At 37.4% G+C, this 22,813-nt stretch overlaps 1 protein-coding gene across 4 annotated transcripts in view; it reads left to right on the top strand.

Annotated features, from left to right (window-relative positions):
* Window positions 1-22,813, top strand: part of PDE7A (phosphodiesterase 7A) — a 121,209-nt gene that overhangs the window by 85,493 nt on the left and 12,903 nt on the right. For all 4 annotated transcript variants that reach the window (XR_012920218.1, XR_012920219.1, XM_020288824.2 and 1 more), the window contains exons 4-11: window positions 2,469-2,620; window positions 4,577-4,640; window positions 9,603-9,698; window positions 12,723-12,823; window positions 19,460-19,591; window positions 19,786-19,877; window positions 21,887-22,031; window positions 22,626-22,722. Coding sequence is in view for 2 of the 4 variants with exons in the window: in XM_020288824.2 (XP_020144413.1) it covers window positions 2,469-2,620; window positions 4,577-4,640; window positions 9,603-9,698; window positions 12,723-12,823; window positions 19,460-19,591; window positions 19,786-19,877; window positions 21,887-22,031; window positions 22,626-22,722 (879 nt within the window). In the remaining 2 variants the exon portion in view is untranslated. The remainder of the gene's footprint in view (window positions 1-2,468; window positions 2,621-4,576; window positions 4,641-9,602; window positions 9,699-12,722; window positions 12,824-19,459; window positions 19,592-19,785; window positions 19,878-21,886; window positions 22,032-22,625; window positions 22,723-22,813) is intronic.

Here is a 22,813-nt window from a genome sequence, read left to right on the forward strand (position 1 = left end):
AGATTAGTCTCGCTGGAAGGCATTGGGTTCCTATGATGAGTGAGCATTTCCCCTTAAGTCAATGTCGAATGCTCATTCTCAGCTTAACATGGTCAGAACAGAATTCTTGATAATGAGGCGTAACTTCAGGCCTCTCTGAAACAGGAAACAGACATGCTTTTTTTTTCCATTTAAGGAAAATGAGACATCAGGAGATTATGATTTGTCAGAAAGCACCCAGAAAATAAGTGCTAGGCAGGGGAGGATACAGTGATGATTTCATGGATGGGGCCCTGGCTCCCAGACAGTGTGAATTTACTTAACCATTTACAGTGTGAATCCTGCCACGTTGATATGGGTACTTGGCACAGTGGATTGAAGTGTTGGGGTTTTCCCCTCAAATGAGGCTAATTCATTTTTTGGACTTTATACACTTGTTCTCAACTTTACTTTAATGATGCATTAGTTTGGATATGCAATTTGAAAGCAGTGATCTTACTATTAGTACATACACACATAATGCAATCTAATTGCCAGTAATAGAATTGTTAACATCTGTGTGCAATTTAAGATAAATCAAAGGGAATGCTCATAAAGTTGTACTCATGACTTTGAACTTTTTTAAGTTACTTTTTCATAATGAATAGAGTATGTGTGTTCTGTAATATTTTCTAGAAGTTTTGTAAGTGCCTTAGCTCTAATGCATTAATTGTATTGCATTTTTACCTTGGTTTCTAAGGTTCTGTTTGTAAAATGGAGGTGATAATTTTTGCCTTCTTCACAGGATTGTTGTGATTAGTAAATGGGGTAGTGATGTGAACATATATATATATATACCTTCATGTGAAGTAAGGACTATTTTGAATAATTATATATACAGAATTTTTATAATAAGCAGTAAATAGCAATACTGTAGAGATATAATAATTTTTAAAAACCCTTATGAATAATCGTGGAGATACAGCCTTTGTAATTCAATATACTTTATAAATACCTACTATATACCTGGCACTATTGTTAGGCTTTAGAATACAGAGGTGAAAAAAAGTCATTTATGCCTATATTGAAGGTCATCATTTGTTGAAGGAGACAGATAAATAAGCAATTATAATATAAGAAGTACTACGGCAGATGAATGCACAGGGAGCTTTGGGTCTCAAAGCTAGGGAGATGGAGTTCATATTAAAATGAGGAGGAACCATTGAATACTTTTACTTAGAGCAACATGAGAAGATTTGGAATTTAGGATAATTACCTGGAATTATACCTTCAAGCAATGAGATCAACATCAACTTTATCATCTACATTCTACCATTTATTTAATACCTGCTGTGTATCTGACTGGTGTATACGTTATTGCACTTAATCCAGCACCCTTTGAATTAGATTTGTTAGCATTATTTTATGGATAAGGAAACACAGGGTGATAGAGGTTAATAGGGGAGTGAATGATGGGACACTCAGGAGAGAATATGTTTGATTACCTGCCATTCCACCTGGTGATTCTAAATTAATGGAAGTTAAGAAGAGAGATGATAATTTGTTAATCCTTAGTCTTAATTCTCATGTTTTATATTATGAACATTTTGCTGAATTTAGTTTGATTTTGATAATGTATGTTCCTTCCACGATAGCTTGTAATACAAGTCTGTTTGTTATTTCATCTGGGGCTCAATCAAAACAACTTTGGTGTATTCTAACATTAGAGGGAAAAAATGGTTGTGTTAGACTCACTGAAAGAGAACATACCAGTCTACAATGTGGAACCACATCTTTTCCAGAGCTTTTTGCCTTACAGAATTTTTATCCCTATTGTTTAGAACCCTTAAGGATATATAAACTATAAACCACTTTGTTCCCCATTCCTTCTCCTTTTCCTTTATATAAAATTATCTTCAGGGAATATGTGAATTGATACCTTATTGGGATTTGAAATGTGTTAGTTGTATAATTATTAAAATCTCATATGTGTGACATTTGGGGCTGATTAAAAAAAATCTCATTTGTAACATAGGACCTGGTATTTTAGGTAGTTTGAAACTAGACTTTTTATTAAGCCAGTCTGTTGCATAAAATAAAATAAAAAAAAAAAAGAAACTAGACTTTTTTGTGTTTTGCTCTACATTTATATAATGTACTGAAGTGATAATTCTTGGAAGTTAAAAAAAACTGATTATTAATCCAGTCACACTCTTCATTAGCTTTCTAAATCCTGTGAAAATTGGCCATTTATCCTTTCATCCTTAGTTTTTCAATTGAAAATAGAAATAAAGTACCTCCTTTGTCCTAGAAATGTGGTATAATGATTTAACAAATCTTTAAAAATTTACTTAAATTTTTAATTTAAATTTATTTATTTATTATTTTGCTATTATTTATTAAAATTTATTTAAAATTTAATGTACATAACTAAAAGGGGTATTGCAAAGAAAGATAACATATGTACAGTTTTGACTTGCTGTACTCACCTATTACTCCTTTTATTTCAGCTCAATCTGAAATAGAAGTGTCTGTCTCTGCAAGGAATATCAGAAGGTTACTAAGTTTCCAGCGGTATCTTAGATCTTCACGCTTTTTTCGTGGTACTACCGTTTCAAATTCTCTGAACATTTTAGATGATGATTATAATGGACAAGCCAAGGTGTGTATAGCTTTTTTAAGAAAACATAAATTTTTTAACAAGTTTACTCAAGCCTTTTTTCCTCATATTAAAATGATTTGTAGAGCTTCTTTTGGTTTGTGAAAAGCAATTCAGCCCATTTTATAGGTTTTTTTTTTTTTTTAGAGAAGCTGTTCATTTATAATTAGTATTATGAAACAAGAGAAATTTCTGAAATAACTAAAGAAACATTTATTCTTATAACATTAAGTAACAAGTAGATCACTACAACATTAAACTATAAGATCTCACAGGATCTGAACGCTGGGAAGAATATTAGAGATTACCCGATCTAATAGTAATGTCTGTGTTCTGTCAATAAGGAAAGTAAGGGCTGGAGAGCACAGGGCCTTGTTTGAGTTCACCCTGCTGATTAGACCTAAGCCCAACACTGGCAGTTAGGTCTCGTGATTTTCAGTCCAATGGGTTTTCATAGTGTTTTGCATCAAAGAGAGATTTATCTTAATTAAACCCAGTAATTGTGAGCATTATTTACTTCTTCATCTTTATATAATTTAAAAGAAATGTCTTAATGAAAGTCAAGATTCAGTAAGCTTATTTTTGACCAAATGAGGATTTTAAATAATCTTAAATTTTCAATATATTTTAAATTATTCTTTGACTTAACATTTACAGACCAGATTTTTCTAAGTTTGTGTAGACAAGTTTGTAAGTTGTAGAGACAAGGCTAGGGTATCTTATGATTACATTAAAGTGAAAACATTTGCTTCCCTGTGTGATAAAAGAAATCAGTGGAAAGTGTTCATGCTTTTTTCTTTATGTTTTAAAAAGTTTATAAGTTTTGCATTTTAGAATGAGAATATTGATCTGTATGATTGTTATGAGTACTATCTTAGTCAACATTCTCTATTAGTAGTATCTTACTAGTTCTGCCAGTGTTCATGCCAGTTTATTCATGGATGTATATAACAGTGAATTTTTGGATAAAAATAAGAGTTTTTTCTTGAAAAAGTCCACAAAATGTTCAGGTTAAGAATATATGGTGTAGCTAGGCACGGTGGCTCACACCTGTAATCCCAGCACTTTGGGAGGCTGAGGTGGGAGAATCACTTGAGGTCAGGAGTTCAACATCACTCTGAGTAACATAGTGAGACCCCCATATGAAAGCAAATAGAATGAGGATTGAAAATAATGCCTGCTTGATAGTGTTGGTGTGAGTAGTAAAAGAATGATAAAAGTACTTATAACAGTACTGGGAATATAGTAAGTACTCAGTAGTTATTATAACTTATTTTTACTAGACTTTTAAAATCTGGCTTCTAGACCAGGCAGCATATGAACTACATTTCTGTGATGTTAAATTAGATTAGAATTCTCAAAAGTTTGTAAGACTATAGGAGTAAGTTGAGAAAGAAACACTACCTGTATGTTCATTAATAGAAAAATGAGGCTGGGCGCAGTGGCTCACGCCTGTAATCCTAGCACTCTGGGAGGCCGAGTCGGATGGATCATTTGAGCTCAGGAGTTCAAGACCAGCCTGAGCAAGAGCGAGACCCTGTCTATACTAAAAATAGAAAGAAATTAATTGGCCAACTAAAAATATATAGAAAATATTAGTCGGGCATGGTGGCACATGCCTATAGTCCCAGCTACTTGGGAGGCTGAGGCAGAAGGATTGCTTGAACCCAGGAGTTTGAGGTTGCTGTGAGCTAGGCTGACGCCACGGTACTCTAGCCTGGGCAACAGAGTGAGATTCTAACTCAAAATAATAATAATAATATTTCATTTTTCAAATGGAGTTTATCCCTTTGGGCATTGGAGCCAATTAAAAAAAGTTGTGATTAAAAGGGGAATAATACATTTTTAAAAGTAAATAAGTCACTTTCCATTTTTCATTAACTTTTCTATGGACTTTCTACAAAAGACAGAATATTATTGAAATTAAATTACAGTAGGAATGTTTGTTTTTCATTTCAGTGTATGCTGGAAAAAGTTGGAAATTGGAATTTTGATATCTTTCTCTTTGATAGACTAACAAATGGTAAGTAAAGAATTTGATTTTCTTAATTTAATGTAGTCTTTAGATTTCTGCATTGATGGTATAGCCACTGGTGGGGTGTTGCTTTCATTTAACTGTACTTAGTTTATGAGCCCTCTGTTGGCAGGGGGAGCATCCTTCTGTCCCTTTTTAGTGACTTTTCTAAAAGCCTAGAGAATCAATCTCATAATTTTATATTTTGATTGCTACCCTTAACAGTAATCAAAAATGATCCTCATCATCATCACGGCTTGGCTGATTGGCAGTTAATGCTGCCATTATTAATTACGCAAAGTGAACATTATTATCCCATTATGTTTTTGATTTTTCTTTTTTTGTTTCTTTTGGATTGTGGCCATTTACGATGACATCTGACATTGTATTCCTATGTTGATAGCCTCAGATGAGTGGCGGATTAAACTGCTTTCGAGAGGCATCCTTTCTTCTGGAGCTGTGGCTTTTAGGCTTTTCTTTGCACATGTGAGAGACATGGTGTAGCACTGTGGTCCCCAGTGCCTGGCCTGCAGACTGGTGCGGTGCGTGGCCTGTTAGGAACTGGGCCGCACAGCAGGAGGTGAGCGGCAGCCAGGGAGCAAAGTTTAATCTCTACTTGCAGCTGCTCCCCGTCGCTCACATCACTGCCTCATCTCCGCCTCCTGTCAGATTCCCGGCACCCTCCGGTCCGTGGAAAAATTGTCTTCCATGAAACTGGTCCCTGGTGCCCAAAAAAGTTGGGGACTGCTGGTGTAGCACGATCAGCAGCAGTGGTTCCCTCTGGCCCTGATTCCTGACGGTGGGATGGGAAGGGCTTGTAGATTCTTCAGGAGGGCTTACCCTAAGCTGCAGAGAGTTTGTGTGGTCTGAAAAAACATGCCCGCAGGTTATTCTGATCTGCTTGCCCCCTCCTGATTTTAGTTAAGTTTCGTTTTGGGAGGAGGGATCATGTTTTCCTGTTCTCTTTGGGAACAGGAATCTGTTCGCTGGGAGTAGGGAATCATTTTTATTTAGGATAAAATTTTTGGCGTAATTCTTGCTGGTACAAGTAGTTCAACTAGTCTTTTGCCCCTTTTGTCTGAATAGCTTTTTAATAAGATGAAGCACTGTAGAAAGTACACTGAGAGGAACTCAGTTCTGACCATATAATCATAGAGCAAATGTGTGGTCACTGCTGTGCTTTGAAGTCACCTGCTTTGTCTTATTTCACTTTGGAATGAAGCTCCTTTCATAAGGAAGTCAAATATGTAAAATGGTGAGCAAATACAGCTTTATTTTTCTTGAGAATCACTTGTGGGCCTTTTAGTAGCACTCCATTACTCCCTCCAAGCTGTATGGCAATGCATAACGAAAACACCTCTGTGCACACCTTCTGTTTGTTTACACACTGTTGACAGAAAATAAATTGGACCGACCCAAGGCAAAAGAGTGAAGACAGTGAAGTTTGCCTTTATTGGCAAAGGCAACCTCTCACTTTCTTGCCTTTTTATCCTTCCCTTTGCTGTTTCTCTTGCACTTTTCCTTTGCCCTTTGGTGATTAAGTGTTCCTCTCCCTGCCCCCGCCTTGGCCCGTCTGCACAGTGAAAGGCTCTGATGTCATTTCCACAGCTGGCCTTCCCCTGGGCCTTCTCCTCTTTGAAAATACAGGTAGTGAAATATCAGGTGGCCCACCTTCTGCTAGCTCTGGGAAATTCCCCTTTCCTAACTCAACATAAATATTATTTTAGTTATTATCTCACAATAAATACAGATGAAACAATGCCACCCTTAACACCTGCAGGGTTTAGCCTTATATAAACTCTAACGAACAGCTCATGGCCTATTATTAGTCTACAGGACACCTGTCACTCATTGAAATAGTTGATTGTTCTTCTCTAAATTTTATTTTTAAAAAGTACATACGCTGTTAGAGGACGTGGTGATGAAAGTGGAGTGAGCTCAACAGCGTGTAGGATGGACAGAAGAAATAGCCACCAGGCTACCTGGGTTAATTAAGAACTCTGCATCCTCTTTGATCTCCTCACTCCTTGAACTAGATTTGTGGAAAGGGTGGCAGAATGTTTTCCCTTTAGGGTTGATTCCAGATCATTAGGGGTTGCTAGAAATCACTCATGGTTAGCCACCCACCTTTGACTTCACAGATGGTGATATAGACTTTCAATTAACTACAGCTACCCAAAAGTCACAAGAATTCTCTACTTGGAGAGAGATTATTGAGGAACAAATTGGCAGAAGAAAATTCCTTCAAATTGCATTATGTAATGAGAACAGTTTTCCTTTCAAAACTGCTTAGCCTGAAATGAATTTGGGGTGATAGTCACTCATGGTACCCAAGTGTATTGTGTCCCCCTTCCTGCTTATTGATGCAATGCTTTCTTGTATTTCTTACCCTGGTCATTTCCCACATGCTACTGGGAGGAGGCAGGGAGAAGGAAGCAAAACTCAGTGATGCGTGCCAAGACAAATGGTCCCCAGCCTGTCTGCTCCAAGGAGGGAAGTAGTCATTGTCTAGTAGGATGCATTTGATGTTCCTTTCACAGGGATGACAGCTAGGTGACATGAGCTAGCAAGATGTAGCCTGTTGGCTTGTGAGGACACTACTTGCCAGACCCCATCTGGGATCACTTTCTTAAAACTAGTGAGGGCCACCATGTCTTGGGCAGGTCTATCCTTTGGTATACTTTTATGAGTGTAGCTTCTCTATAAATGCAATTTTCTTTTTCAAGAAAATGTTTCCATTTCCATTTTTTAAAAGTTCCTCTGTACCTGTTTTTTGTTGAGCACAACTAAGCATCTCTTGTTTTGAAATGTTTTGTTGACTTGTGTTTTTATTTACTGGTATAACACTCAGTATCTTATTAACTGAAAAAGAAAAAAAAATGTTGCATACAGCTTTTCAATTTGATATGGGTAGTGCACTTTAACAGATTGGTTCTTGTAAGATTCCTTTAAACTTCTTAGAGGGGGACATTCTATGTGTCTCTTAACTGCAATTTGCCTGGATTCCAGAAGAGGGTATTTTCCCATTAGACTATAGCTTTCTTAAAACTAGACCCTAGAAATTGGAAATTTGTTGTGTTAGGTTTGGAAGACAATGTGAGGGGAACCCGTGGTAACCTAGATATACAGAATGAATAAACATGCTGAAATATCTATGCGCATAAAAGTTGGTTGTTACAGCAGTAATAACAGAAACATAGCTCACGTCTTCACAAATGACTCCAAACCACATGGACTCCTGTTTGTACCGGCAGAATGTTATCAAGACATGAATGCATTTTAACATTTAATTTCTTAAAAATAAAAGATTTGAAATGTTTTTTTTCTTTCCCTGTGAAGGTGATATGTCAGGTAGTTTTTAAAAAGGATTTCTTTTGGTCTGCCACATCCTTTCTAATGTCGTTCATGCAAACATTACTCTAATTGATTTCCTCGGCCATGGGCTTCTGTTGGGAATTGTGTAGGCAACTTTGGATAATGAGTTCAGCCAAATAGTTTGTTATCCTTTGTAAGTATTATTGCTATAAATTTTCAATGTGGGACTAGTTATGTCTTTTATATATTTTAGTAAGAATCATAGATTTATTTAGAGAACACTCTAATCATATTTATTTTATTGCTCTTATCTGAATGTTGACAGTAATTTATGAGTCTATTTAAAATAGTCTATTTAATTGTTAAAATAATATAGCATATGTGTTGTTTAGAAGTTGTTGACAAAATTTTGAGAAATATAACAGGAGGTATTAAAAATGGAGAGGTGTACCATGGAAGGGAAAATGAAACATTATAAAAGTGGTAGTTTTTTTCTAATTTAATCTCTGTACTTGGTATGACTCCAGTTGTCTGTGACATAGGGGTGCCCCCTTGCACCTGGCACCTGTTTCAGAAAACTCACCTGTGCAGGAGGATGGAGAGGGAGAAACTAGAGTGGCCGAGAGAGGCCGGGATTCTTGGCTGTTTCACAGACGAGAGACTCTAGAGCATGATGCTTATTGGGACAGTATAGAAAGTGTGTGGGGGAGTGGTGGGGAGATTGACTGATTGATTTGAGTGTGGGTGGATGTATCTGATGGAGAAGGAAGGTCCCTGGGGAGGTATGGAGGGCTTGGCCTTTGAAAGAAAGGGAAACTTGAGGGCTCGTATTTTTTCTGTGACGGATAAAGTTGCGGAGATGAGGGAGTGGGTAGGAAGTCAGTATGTTGAAAGTTTGAGAAGAGTAGAAAATGCTTGAAAACAGGCATTTTAAAAAGTGAAAGAACCATTTCACAAGAAAAACATAAGAAGATGGCCGGTCAGCATTGACCATCAATTTATAGCGATAGAGTTCTACATACTTTTGCGATTCCACCCTCCCTTCCCCCCAGCAGCTCTCAGATTTTCTCTGCAATTATGGAAAAGGCAAGTGGTTGAGTGCAGAGTTTTGATCCTGAGGATCTTGAGGGGGTCATTGGTCACTTCTGCTGGCTCTGTAGGGACAGAAATAAACACAGCCTCCACCTAACAAGGTGCTGCAGCCAAGGCAGTCTGCTCTGGGGCAGTCCGTTCCAGTGAAAAGCAAGACAGTAGAGGGGGTGTCAGGAGAAGAGGTTAAGTGTAGCTGCGTTTTAGGGGCTTTGGTTGAATTCGCATATTCACTGGGGAGGCAGTTTTCAGTTTCTTACTGCCAATCCTAATTATTTTGATGTCTTTTAACAAAATTGATCTATTTGAAAATGTTTATCTTCCAGTTCTTTAGTTGTGGAAAAGTGAAACAACAAAAATTCGTTTTGTCTTAGAGTGAGGCAAAGATGTAACATTTAAAGTTCATAACTGGTAAAATAAGAAGATGCAAATTTTAGATAGACAGAAAGTAGGAACTGTTATAGTACTCTCTTTCCCTGTTTTATATTCACGATCCATATTTGAAAGGATAATGTAATCATGTCAGCTTGTGTTTCCTACTAATGTAGTATCTCTTCTTTCTTTTAGGAAATAGTCTAGTAAGCTTAACCTTTCATTTATTTAGTCTTCACGGATTAATTGAGTACTTCCATTTAGATATGATGAAACTTCGTAGATTTTTAGGTAAGTGATTCTAACTCATTTAACAGTAACAAGATTTATATTAATACAAGGACCTGCTTAAATTTTGTATCACAGTTACATCAGTTAGCTAATGCGCTATAACAAACCACCCAAAATTAATGGCTTGAACCAACACACATTTATTTAGCTCTTGCATCTGGGAAACTGTTAAATGCTTCTTCTGGTCTGGGTGGGCTGCAGTCCGCAACCGTTGAGCTGCACTTTTGCAGGCTTTGGCTGGGACCTCAGCTGGGACACCAGGCCTGGCCCAGCTCACCTCTACATGGTCTCCTGTTAACCGTAAAAGAGACAGAGGAGTTTGGCGCCATAACGATTCACACTAAAAAATGAAAAGAAATATTTCTTTTATAATAGTAAGCTGAGCTTGTTCGAACATTAGTGTCAGGTTCCCAAGAGAGAGCTGATATGTACAGGCCTCTGCAGCCCTGGGCTCAGAACTGCCCACCTTCACCTCCGCAGCTGGCTCTTGGCCACAGCAAATCCGATCAGGGATGCACCTGTGCCTCTGTGGGAACATCTGCAAAGTCTCAGAGCCATAGATGCAAGGAATAGTGAAGCACTGGGATGATTTTGTAGTCAGTCTCGTATACTGCCACAGCTTGCTGCCAAAGATGACACAATTTCTATAGTTTTCTAAATTTCTGAGGGCTAAAACTTTAAAAGATAATTTGCACTTAGGTCTCTTCATTTTCTGCTCCCCGAAATCTCTTGACTTATAGACTTTAAAGGTTGTTTTACATATGTTCAAATGTGCAGGGTGATATTTATATAATTCTGCTCTGCTAGGAAACAAGTTAAAGTATTTCACCAAATAAAGCAATATCTTAGGGGCCTGGCATGGTGGCTCACGCCTATAATCCTAGCACTCTGAGAGGCTGAGGAGGGAGGATTGCTTGAGCTCAGGAGTTCGAGACCAGCCTGAGCAAGAGCAAGACCCCATCTCTACCATAAATAGAAAGAAATTAGCCAAACAACTAAAAGAAGAAAAAATTAGCCAGGCACGGTGGCGCATGCCTATAGTCCCAGCCACCTGGGAGGCTGAGGCAGGAGGATCACTTGAGCCCAGGGAGTTTAGGGTTGCTGTGGGCTAGGCTGACGCCACGGCACTCTAGCCCAGGCAAGAGAGCAAGACTCTGTCTCAAAAAAAGAAATATCTTAGAAAAAATTGAGCATCATGAAGATTCTTTCTTAGTTTTTTTTTTTTTGTTTTTTTTTAAGAAGAAGGTACTATTTTCTATCCTTTGAAGTACCAAACTAAGGTAAATTTTTTACCTAGGACTTTGGAGAAACTTTTAAATGCATATTAATTAAAAGTAGTTATGCCTGTCATACTATGCAGTAGTCCCCCTTTATCCGCAGCTACTCTCCCTATGGTCTCAATTATCTGCTGTCAACGTCGGTCTGAAAATATTAAATGGAAAATTCCAGAAATGAATAGTTCCTAGGTTTTAAATTTCGAGTTCTGAGCAGCGTGATGAAATTTTATGCTGTACTGCTCCATCCTTCCTGGGCTGCGATTCACTTTTTTGTCCAGCGTCCCCACACGGCGGACACTCCCCACCTGTGTCACTGGATTGCTGTAGTTGTGTTCAAGTAGCCCTTATTTTACTTCATAATGGCTCCAGAGTGCAAAAGTGATGATGCTGGCACATTGTGATAATCGTTCTATTTTATTAGTAGTTATTGTTAGTCTCTTGCTGTACCCAACTTAAAAATTAAATTTTATCATAGGTATGTTCATATAGGAAAAAACAGAGTAAACATAGGGTTTGATACCATCTGCGGTTTCACGCCTCTATTGGGGGTCCTGGAATGTATCCCCCAAGGCCAGAGGGGGGACTACTGTACTAATATGTAAATTATAAAATACATGCAAAAATCGATATTAAGGGTATTTAAAAGGCTATTTTTGGTCACTGGTCAATTTGAGATAAAAATAAAGGCTATTTTAAAGGATGGGATGGAAGGAAGTGCAGAACTCTAATGCTCTTTCCCACTCACCAGCAGGGGGCACTCACCAGCAGGGGGCACAGCTCCACCCCTAATCCTAGTCTGCTCTTCCGTGATAGCATGGCAGATACCGAGCAAGAAGGCAGGATTAACAGAAAACCCATTCCTAGTGCTAAAAAGCTAATGCCAGATCCAAAACTTACTACCCCGGTGATGCACACACAGTATCATTTTCATATATTCCAGTATCTGTACTATTTTAGCTTCATAAAAATTTTTGCTAGCTTTTGTTGACTACTGAATTTCTAGCTGGCACCTAGAATAGTACATAGCACAGCATTTGTTGAATGAATTACACCTTTTTTTTTTTTTTTTTTATATAGACAGAGCCTCACTCTGTTGCCCTGGGTAGAATGCAGTGTGGCATCATCATAGCTCAAAACAACCTCAAACTCCTGGACTCAAGCGATGCTCTTGCCTCAGCCTCCCCAGTAGCTGGGACTCCAGGCACGCACCATGACGCCCAGCTTATTTTTCTATTTTTAGTAGAGACATGGTCTCGCCTTTGCTCAGACTGGACTGGAATTCCTGAGCTCACCAAGCAATCCCCCTGCCTCACTTGGGCTCCCAGAGTGCTAGGATTACAGGCGTGAACCACTGCACCCACCCAGTTGTACTGTTTTTTTTTTTCTTTAAACTGAGAAACTCAGTTAAATTAAAGTGTCAGAGTAATATTAAATAAAAAGAGTCAGAGGAGTTTGGCACCATGAGAGATTCACATTTTAAGAGAAAAAGAAAAAAATATTTATTTTGTAATTTTGATATGAATACATTCTCACTGAAAAAATTTTCAGACAAGTTATGAGTACAATCAATATTGATTCTTCGGGTATACACCTGAGTTGCAAAGCGACTGCCATCCTCTGAATCTGGGCAATATTAGCTGATAGCTACATAAAAAGTATGAGTGGATAACTCATAATTATCACAAATTTTGTATGTGTACATGTTGCCCATTGACCAATAAAATTGGGATCTTTTTCTTTGATGCAGTTATGATTCAAGAAGACTACCACAGTCAGAATCCTTACCACAATGCAGTCCACGCTGCGGACGTTACTCAGGCCATGCACTGTTACTTAAAAGAACCTAAGGTAAGAGGTTGACATTTACTTCAGGTGAAAATCATAAGAATTCCTTTTCATTTACTTTATCTTCCCCTAAGTTAGTGACTTGACTTAAAATCGGAAGTTTCCAGCACGTGAATGAGATCTAGCTCGGTCAAGTTTCCAAACGTGGCTCTGTTTGTAAATGCAGCGACTAGAGAACTGGGGCAGTTGCTGAGAGACACTGGAGAAGCCAAGCGGGGGCCCAATCACTGGAAAGCCCAGGTGCTGGGTCAAGACGCTGGCTTTTCCGCTGAGCGCTGCGTGAGCCCCCACGAAGGCAGGGACGGCGTTGGTGTGGCTCAGCTGATGAACAGAGAGCTACGGAAGGCAAGCATGGGACTTCAGAAAGTCATCCTGGCTGAGGTGTGAGAATAAACTGGGCAAGACCAGAAGCATGACCACATGCCAGGAGCTATGACAGTGCTCCCTGGAAGACAGCAAGGTGGCTTTGGGGAAGGAGACAAGTGGTTTGTAAGATCTCTCGGGAATTGGAATGAATAGGCTGTGGTGGTTGAATGCATTTGGGGAAAAGAAACAGAGAAGTCCAGGATAACTGGTTTGGGCAGTTGAGAAGAAGTTGGAAGTCTTCTGTGAGAGGCTGAGTATGGAAAGAGGAGCAAGTTTTGGGAGTAGGGCTGGGAGAGGCAATGAGTTCCACATTGGATAAGTAGAGTCTAATGTATTTGTGCCGGCCGGGCATAGTGGCTCAGGCCTGTAATCCTAGCACTCTGGGAAGCCGAGGCAGGCAGACTGCTCAAGGTCAAGAGTTCGAAACCAGCCTGAGCAAGACCCTGTCTCTACTATCAATAAAAAGAAGTTAATTGGCCAACTAATATATATAGAAAAAATTAGCTGGGCATGGTGGTGCATGCCTGTAGTCCCAGATACTCGGGAGGCTGAGGCAGGAGGATTGCTTTAGCCCAGGAGTTTGAGGTTACTATGAACTAGGCTAACGCCACGGCACTCACTCTAGCCTGGGCAACAGAGCGAGACTCTGTTTCAAAAAAAAATGTAGTTGTGCCACATCCAAACAAAGAATCCCACAGGTAGTTAGATAGAAGAGTGTGAAGTATAGGAAAGAAATCAGATTGATGACCACATTTGGGAGCCGTCGGCTGTCGGTGTTAAGCAAAGCCATGTTTGCCCATGGGCTTGTCCTGTTCCTGGAGGTTCTAAAATTACATCTGCCTACCGCTAGCCCTACTTCAAAACAGTTCTCTCCTGGGGTCTCAGTAGTGGCTAGATGTTAGGCAGGAAGCAGCTGACCAAACCCATTATGCTAACTTGAGAAGACAGCCAGTCTTCCTATTATTTGGGAGATTGTGGAATATGTGAAAATGCCCCAATTTTTTTAGTATATGTATCATGACTTTTTTTGGGGGGAATCAACTTTATTATATAACTTACATGAAGTAATAAAATGTACACATTTTGTGTGTACAGTTTTGACAAATGTATACTCCCAACCACCCCAATTGTTTAATTAAACATTTTTAAAACTCTGGGCCAAGCCTGAAACCTCTGTTTGAGAATCGTGTGGGAGAAGTTGGTGAGTAATCACCATACAGTCTGATAAATGCAACAGTGGCACGGAGGAGGGTCACCCTGGTCAGTGAAGGCTTCTCCCACTCCACCTCCCACCGGACACACCCAACCAACCACAGGAAATTGGGGTGAGGCTGGGTGAGCAGGACACAGAGACATGTGGCTAGATACAAATACAAACATGATTGTCAACGCTTTTTGGCTATAAAGTTCTGATAATACTTATTTTTTAAACACTTTTCATCATATTCAGTGAATTCGTTAGCCAGAGCATCAATTAAGGATATAGATAAAATCGCTAAGCCCTTAAAATGCAAGCAATTCCCTTCTCCCTTATCATGGTGAACATTTAAAAATAGAGTCACTCAAAGTTTTAAAAGTGAGTTCTAAAAAATTGGAAGCCTTAAGATTATATCTCTTTTACTTCCTGAGCCTTCAAATAACATCACACTTTTGAGTGTTTTCATTCATTCATTCATTGCGTATTCATTGAGCATCTCCCATGTGCCAGGCACTGTGGTGGTGCTAGGAATAGAGTGGTGGACAAGGAAGGAATGGCCCCTGCCTTGTGAAGCTCACATCCCAGTGGGAGAGGCAATCATTAAACAGACAGGTAAATAGGATTTTGACATATATTGCAGTAATTACTGCTGTGCAGAAACCAAAACAGAGTCATGCGCTAGAGAATGACCAAGTGCATGGTAAGAGTTTACAATTTAGGGTGTTCACAAAGCACCGTCAATGCCAGAGTGTGATAGAGGAGTCAGCCATGAAAGTCCAAGTGCAGGACAAGTAGTAAACAGAAAGGCTTAAATGTACATATATTCAGGGAGAAATTTGTTCTCCATTTTTATAACCTTATGACTTATATGGAAGAGCTAATTCTTAGGCTCTTCTCTAAGTGAAAAAAAAAAAATATTTCAAGCCCAAGAAATCATTGGAAATTTACAGAACAGACCTTTCTCTCCATTTGTGCATTATCTCTAACTTTAGTATTTATTTTTTAGGTCCTCGAGGCTTAACTTATGTGGATTATAAAGCATTTTTTTCCAGTTGAGCCTAAAATCGCCTTGATTTATTGACACTGATAACATTCATAGTTGTCAGCTAAGGAAATCTCCTTCCCCTCTGTTTCCTATTTTAATGTTTAGTCTCACGTTTACCTATGAGTTTAAATTAATTACTGTGCTTGATAATATTCTTAAAGCTAGGCCTGAATAAAAATTATACTCACACAAGTCCCAGAGATAAACAGACCTACTCTAACCTGAACCTTTAACTCTTGTTCTGCTCATCCCTGGCAATAAGAGCCTGCCCCTGTCTCTCTTGGATGACTGTGACACTGGTGACGGTTGAGTTGCTTCTTGTGGATGTACATTTGTTCGTGCACTGAGTGTATGCCAGGTAACAGGCTAGTTGCTGAGGACAAAAATATGAGCAAGATACTCATTTTGACCTCTGTCTGGAGTCTTACTGGTGGAACATACTGGAACCCGATGTGGAAACCACAGGAATGTCAGTCCCCACAGGGCAGACATTTGTGCCTGTCTGGTCACTAATGTAGAACAGTGCTGGCTGTGGCAGGTGCTCAGTTAATTGAGTCATTTTAATGAGTGGCTGTTACTATATGGTCTTTATAACTGAGTGGGTTTACTCCAGCTTAGTTCTCTGTTTTCAGACCTCTAGGTTGTTCCTGATTTTACTGTTACAGCTGACACTATAGAAGCCCTCCCTGGCCTTTTCTCTTTTGTGTGTGGAAGTGTGGGAGGTTGTTTGATTTCTTTTTTTTTTTTTTTTTTGAGACAGAGTCTCACTCTGTCGCCCGGGCTAAAGTGCCGTGGCTTCAGCCTAGCTCACAGCAACCTCAAACTCCTGGGCTCAAGTGATCCTTCTACCTCAGCCTCCCGAGTAGCAGGGACTACAGGCATGCGCCACCATGCCCGCCTAATTTTTTCTATGTATTTTTAGTTGGCCAATTAATTTCTTTCTATTTTTAGTAGAGACGGGGTCTCGCTCTTGCTCAGGCAGGTTTCGAACTCCTGACCTTTAGTGATTTGCCCCCTTTGGCCTCCCAGAGTGCTAGGATTATAGGCGTGAGCCACTGCCCTCAGCCCCTGTTTAATTTCAATAAGTCCTCAAGACTGACATAATATACCTAAGTCTGGATGTTTTATCTTGCTAAACTTCTGTCTTCAGTGATAGTACCACTTTCTTTTTACCCTCAGCAAGACATCAGTATCCCAGTCACTCTTTTTCTGCTGTTAGATATATATTGTTTTAATTTGCCAATTTAACAACAAAAATCCTCACTTTACTTGTTTTGGTTAATTTTGAGCTTAGATTTTTTTTTTTTTCTTGTATTTCTTCTTGGGGAAATTTCTATCTCAGCTTTCCTTATTTCCTACAAAATATTTTCCCAAGTCACTTGTTTGCATTTTAATTTCAATTGTGGGTTATTTTTCCCCATGTTTTCCCACAGCATGGTTGCTAAAATTATTTTGAAATTGATTAATGTCTTATATTAAATGACTTAGGACACCTGCAGTAGCTATTACAGTGGGAAATCACAATGCTGGCAAACAATGAAAACAGTCAGTTTTTTACTCAATACAGGAAAACTCACCACTTAATAATCTTCTGTTTTATTGAAAAAAGACCCTGATGATTGCTTTGCAAATTAAGTGAAATCTGACCTTCATATACATTAAATGATTTGCAATTTCTTCTTTACACAACTCTTCTTTATTGTCACATATTACCAGATATAATCATAGAATGGAAATAACATTTGTCTTTTTAAAAATTCATTTAAGAAAGATATGTTGTACCAATCCCTATCTCTTACTATATCCAAAAGTTAATTAATCAAGATAAATTAAAAACTTAAATGTAAGAGCTGACCAGAGAAAAAAATGTGTTGTCATTGAATTCCTTGTCTTTGTTATAATACTTTTGAAGTTTTCTTTCTGATGAGGGGTTTTTTATACAAGAGAAAATGTTACATTTTACATAGTCATATATCTCTCTTTTTACATGGGTGATTTGTTTTCAAACTTACTTTCCTTTCACAGAAGTTTTGAGAATTCAGTTGCTTCACATGTTTTTAATGGTCAACTCTTTAATCTGCCTAAGATTGTTTGATATCATACGTAGTCATAATTTTTTTTAATAATTCTAATTTGGGGTTATTGTATTCTCCCAGGATGGTGTATGAAACTAAGAATATAACCCTTAAATTGCTTACTAAGTTACATGTTCCTAAGATATAAGCACCCATGCCCATTCATTTATATGTCAAAGAGGGGTGGTTGCTTTATATGCAATATGCTCTGTTTCAAATGCCTTCTGTTCATCTTGACTGTAAGCAGTGCTTTGAAATCTTTATTTTAAAAATGCTTTTTGCTCATCCTAAAGAGGAAATAATTTTCTTTACCATCTTATCCCTATTCGTTGAGCTTCTCCTTGTACCTATTACATGTAATACAAAAATAAATAGTACACACTTTCTCTCTTTTTTTTTTTTTTTTTTTTGAGAAAATCTTGCTCTTTCACCTATGCTAGAGTACAGTGGCATCACCATAGCTCACTGCAACCTCAAACTCCTGAGCTCAAGCGATCCTCCTGCCTCAGCCTCCCAAGTAGCTGGGACTACAGGTGTGCGCCACCACGCCCAGCTAATTTTTCTATTTTTTTGGTATAGACGGGGATCTCAGTTTTTCTCAGGCTAGTCTTGAACTCCTGAGCAAGATCAGACTGATCGAACTCCTGACATTGCTCAAGCGATCCTCCCACCTTGGCCTCCCAGAGTACTAGGACTACAGATGTGAGCCACCGCGCCTGGCCCACTCTCTGCTTTCTAATAGCTTATAGTTTTCAAGGAGATTCAAGCCCTCAGCCAAGATTTTTCTGACTGAGATGAACTTAACACAAGCAGTAGAAAAAGATGATCCATTTTGGCATACAAAGAAAATAATAGAATTTGAATCTAAGTTTATTTTTTATCTCATTTTTAAAATTTTCAGTTTTCATCTTTGTTTTATAATATGCAGTATATGTTAGTTCAGTATCATAATCCATGTGTAAATATACTTAATACTGGTGGTGTGTGTTAAAAATGTTTTATTGTTAGGGCACAAGATGATAAAAGTTTAGGGAGCATTGTCCTAATGTAAACATAAGTAAAAGTATGCTCTGATGAATGTTAACTGTGGCAGGACACAAAGTGCTACAGGAACACAAGTCAGTTAGTTATTTGCTGGGGAAGGGGCTGGAACAGGGTGGGCGGGTCAGTGGAGCTGGCCCTTGAAAGATGGGTTGAAGCTTGCAAGAAGATGAGAAGCAGTTTATGAAAAGCCAGTGGTATACTCAAGGTGATGATTTTTTATTATTGAAAATTTCAGTCAGTTAACAGTGAACTTTCATTTATTGTGATTATTATATCAAATAAGTTTGGTAATGGTTATTGAGTAAAGGTATAATTTCTGGTTTACAAGATTGCTTTTTCTAACATGAATACATTGTGTACATTGTTCTGAATGTACCCATCTATTTAGGAGAGGAGTTTATTACAGATTTCCGCTCACATGATTACCCAGTAGTTTCCTTAACATTAGGACTACCAGCATAACCTTGCATTTTAGATTATATTATTGAAATTCAATAACCAATGTGTTGATGCATAAACGCCCTCAAGATTATAGGTTTCTGTTTGGTAATGGCTACAGCAATAAAATTGTGCAAACCTGCGTTTGTTATTTTAAGGCCATTATTTCTCAAAAGGAATGGCTTATGTTTTAGCCATTATAGTAACTAAGTTTGTTAAACATGAAGCAGCGTAAGGATGCGCTCTGTAAACTTCACGTGGGCAGGAGCAGTGTCGTATCGCACCTGACCCAGTGTCCTGATGAGGCCGGAACCCGCAGGTGCTTGGTGGCCTCAGTGATCAGGTGCCTGAAGAAGGACTTGAAGGGGGAGGGAACTGCCAACACTGCCACTGGCTGCTACTTCAGAACTGCTGTGATGGCAGAGAGCTTGTGTCAGACGTGTCTGATGTATTACTCTTTTGTCACACTTCAGCTTGCCAATTCTGTGACTCCTTGGGATACCTTGCTGAGCTTAATTGCAGCTGCCACTCATGATCTGGATCATCCAGGTGTTAATCAACCTTTCCTAATTAAAACTAACCATTACCTGGCAACTTTATACAAGGTTAGTGCAATTTTATCACCCAAATTTACTATTTTTGCATTCTAGAAAATGTTTCACATTTTGAGGAACATAGTGAAAACAAATTCTCAGTGAATGTTAGAATTTTAACCAGACTGGTATTACTAATAAGTAATTATTTATGTCAATCAAAGAGATTTGCCACTAAATAACTCAGAAATGTACTTTTTTTGTAGAATACCTCAGTACTGGAAAATCACCACTGGAGATCTGCAGTGGGTTTATTGAGAGAATCTGGTTTATTCTCACACATGCCATTAGAAAGCAGGTAGGTATTTGTTAGCAACTCTGGGAATTAAGTTGGCAAAGTAATTTTATAATGTTTTAAAAATTGTTATTACCTCTGCTGAGGTAGACTGCTAAAAAAAAATTGTTATTATGTTCAGGTGTTCCACAGTTTTCAGTGTTTGTTAAATTTAATGGATAACTGATCTTATTTTTAAAATTTATATCAAAATTTTAATAATTCAAATTGTTTTACAGTATAGTAACGTTTTCATGAACACTTATTTTTATGAAAGACCATTCCATGGATTTGAATACTATAAAATTTACTTCAAATACACAATGTCTCAGTCATATTTACTACTTATTTACATAAATAAATGTTACATATCTCCACTTTATGTGCAGCTGAACAAAACCTTAAGGTTTAGATATAAATGTAAATTGGATAGAAACTAGACATTCTGTATCATAAATAGATTCATTAAAGTCTTTTTCAGGAAGTTTTCAAAACTGATAAGAAAATAAAGAAAGTGCTTTATATCCTCAATAGCATAGTCTTGGAGTTAGTTCTGGAAATAATAGGATAAAATAATGAATGGAAAGAATAACAGAAAATACTAATATTTTAGAAAAAATAATTTAATGTTAAACAGGCCATTTGAGGGTATAATTAAAAGCATTAATGTAAATAAGCCCAACATGATGGTGACGGTTAATAAAATCTCATATAACTGGCATAGCATGGTCCAGCTTTTACTAAAGCTGCACTGAGACAAGATACACTTCAGAAAACCGTATCAGTGGATCTAAACCATCCAAGTCAGGAAAGATGGTGAGGCATAAAAATATGTTTTGGTATTAAAATTTAAATTACACTCACTGTTCTATCCTTTCCCTTTCATAATTTAAAGCAACTTTATAAAAAACTAAGTGTTTTGTGTAATGACCATAAGAAAAAAGATGGACTTTACTTTTTATTTTTTTAAATCTTTATTCATGGATACCATTTGGAGTATGACAATACTTCTGGTAAGTAAGATCATTTCTTGCTGTAGTACAAATATAATAATACAAATTGCTTAAGCACACAGTGTTTGTATATATAAATTATGGGGTTTTTTTTATTAAAACAGATTGAAATGTTTGTTTTGTTATTCCCTTTATATCATGTTTTGCATTTGACGATTAACCCTGCTGAGTTCTCAGATTTAATAAAAATAAAAATAGAAATGAGGAGTACTACTTAATAGCATCCTGTAATGTTTTCTTCATTTATAGTTTATTTAATATTGTTAGCTGACAGCTCATTACTGATCATCATACAAAGATAATGTTTGTTATGGCCCATTAAAACAAAAGGCAGGAATTTTTAAAAAATGTATTTCTTTTGTTATTTGACTTGAGGCTGTTTTTAAAATTATATAATGTATTTGCTATTTGTATTAACATGTTACCTTTTTCCCTCCAAAGAATTAGATAGTCCTATTTACAAATAATTGACTGATTCTTGACTTTGACCATGAATGTAGTTGAATCTAAACTTTAGTAAGTTATTAAGTGGAATTTCTTCAGGATTTCATTAGGCATCTTAGTCAAAAAATGTCTATAGGAATCAGTTGTTGAGTGTGCTCTTTATTCTTCCCATTTGAATCTTCCTTCTGCCTTTCAGATCTCAGGCACCAAAAAAGCAAACCAAAGTTGTTGCCCTCAGCACAAGAATTTTCCAGCAAAGAATTCCAGCAAATAATTTTTTTAAAGAACATACCAGATTTATATTGATTTTTTTTTTTTTAAGCAAATAATTCCACCTTGGCTGGCAAAATAAAGGCACTTGTTTTGGAATGTTTGCATATTGATATTTTCTTACAAACTCTCTTGGTTTTAGTTTTGATTATTTTAATAGTTTTTGATGCATTTTTAAAAACTCATTTTTGCAATAAATTGAATGGCAATTAGAATATCTTAGGACTCTATAAAGCTTTCTGACTATTAAGTTTAAGGAAAAAATTGAAAGTCTTATATTTTCTCTTTATATTTCTCTAATTCCAGGCAACAAATGGAGACTCAGATAGGTGCTTTGATACTAGCCACAGACATCAGTCGCCAGAATGAGTATCTGTCATTGTTTAGGTCCCATTTGGATAGAGGTGATTTATGCCTAGAAGACACCAGACATAGACATTTGGTTTTACAGGTAAAAGGGGGCTTGGAAAGATTTTATTTATAGGGCAAATCATGTCACTGTTAAAATAAAAATGAAATATTCTAGCAGTTTTTCAGAGTGGTTAAATCTTAAGGGAAAGCTAAGGAATTTCTTTTAATTAGTACATATACTTTACAGACGGAGATCACTAGCAAATCTGCCCAGGGACGATACCATTGCTTTCTGTATTTTTCATACTCAAAAGTTTCTGAAGAAAACAATTTCTGCAAGATTAGAGTACCAATCAACAAACAGCATTTTATTCTAATAAATTCTCACATCTAAAAAATAGGAGAGAGGGAATTGGATTATTTATTTCTAGCTTATTTATTTATATTTTATGGTTGCTTGGCTCTTTGGTACTGTTGTTAAGCATGTATAATTAGATAGCAGTCTTACTGCCTCTTCATGGGCATTTCTGCAAAAACAACTGGTACATGCAATAGCATTATAAATTAATATGAAAGACAGTTTTCTGTTGCAATATTTTTGTGTTCTTCTTCCCAGTATTAGAGTATATTTAAACTAACAACATTGAGATTTTACTTTATTTTCTTAAAACAATTTTAATATTTTGTTTGCTAGATGGCTTTGAAATGTGCTGATATTTGTAACCCATGTCGGACCTGGGAATTAAGCAAGCAGTGGAGTGAAAAAGTAACAGAGGAATTTTTCCATCAAGGCAAGTGAATTAGTTCATATTTTAGCATGATCAGAATAAAATAAGAATTCAACCATTCATAAGAGTCTAGCAGTAAATTCTTGATATTTTT

This window comes from Microcebus murinus, chromosome 7 (assembly GCF_040939455.1).
Source record: "Microcebus murinus isolate Inina chromosome 7, M.murinus_Inina_mat1.0, whole genome shotgun sequence".
Classification (NCBI taxonomy): domain Eukaryota; kingdom Metazoa; phylum Chordata; class Mammalia; order Primates; family Cheirogaleidae; genus Microcebus; species Microcebus murinus.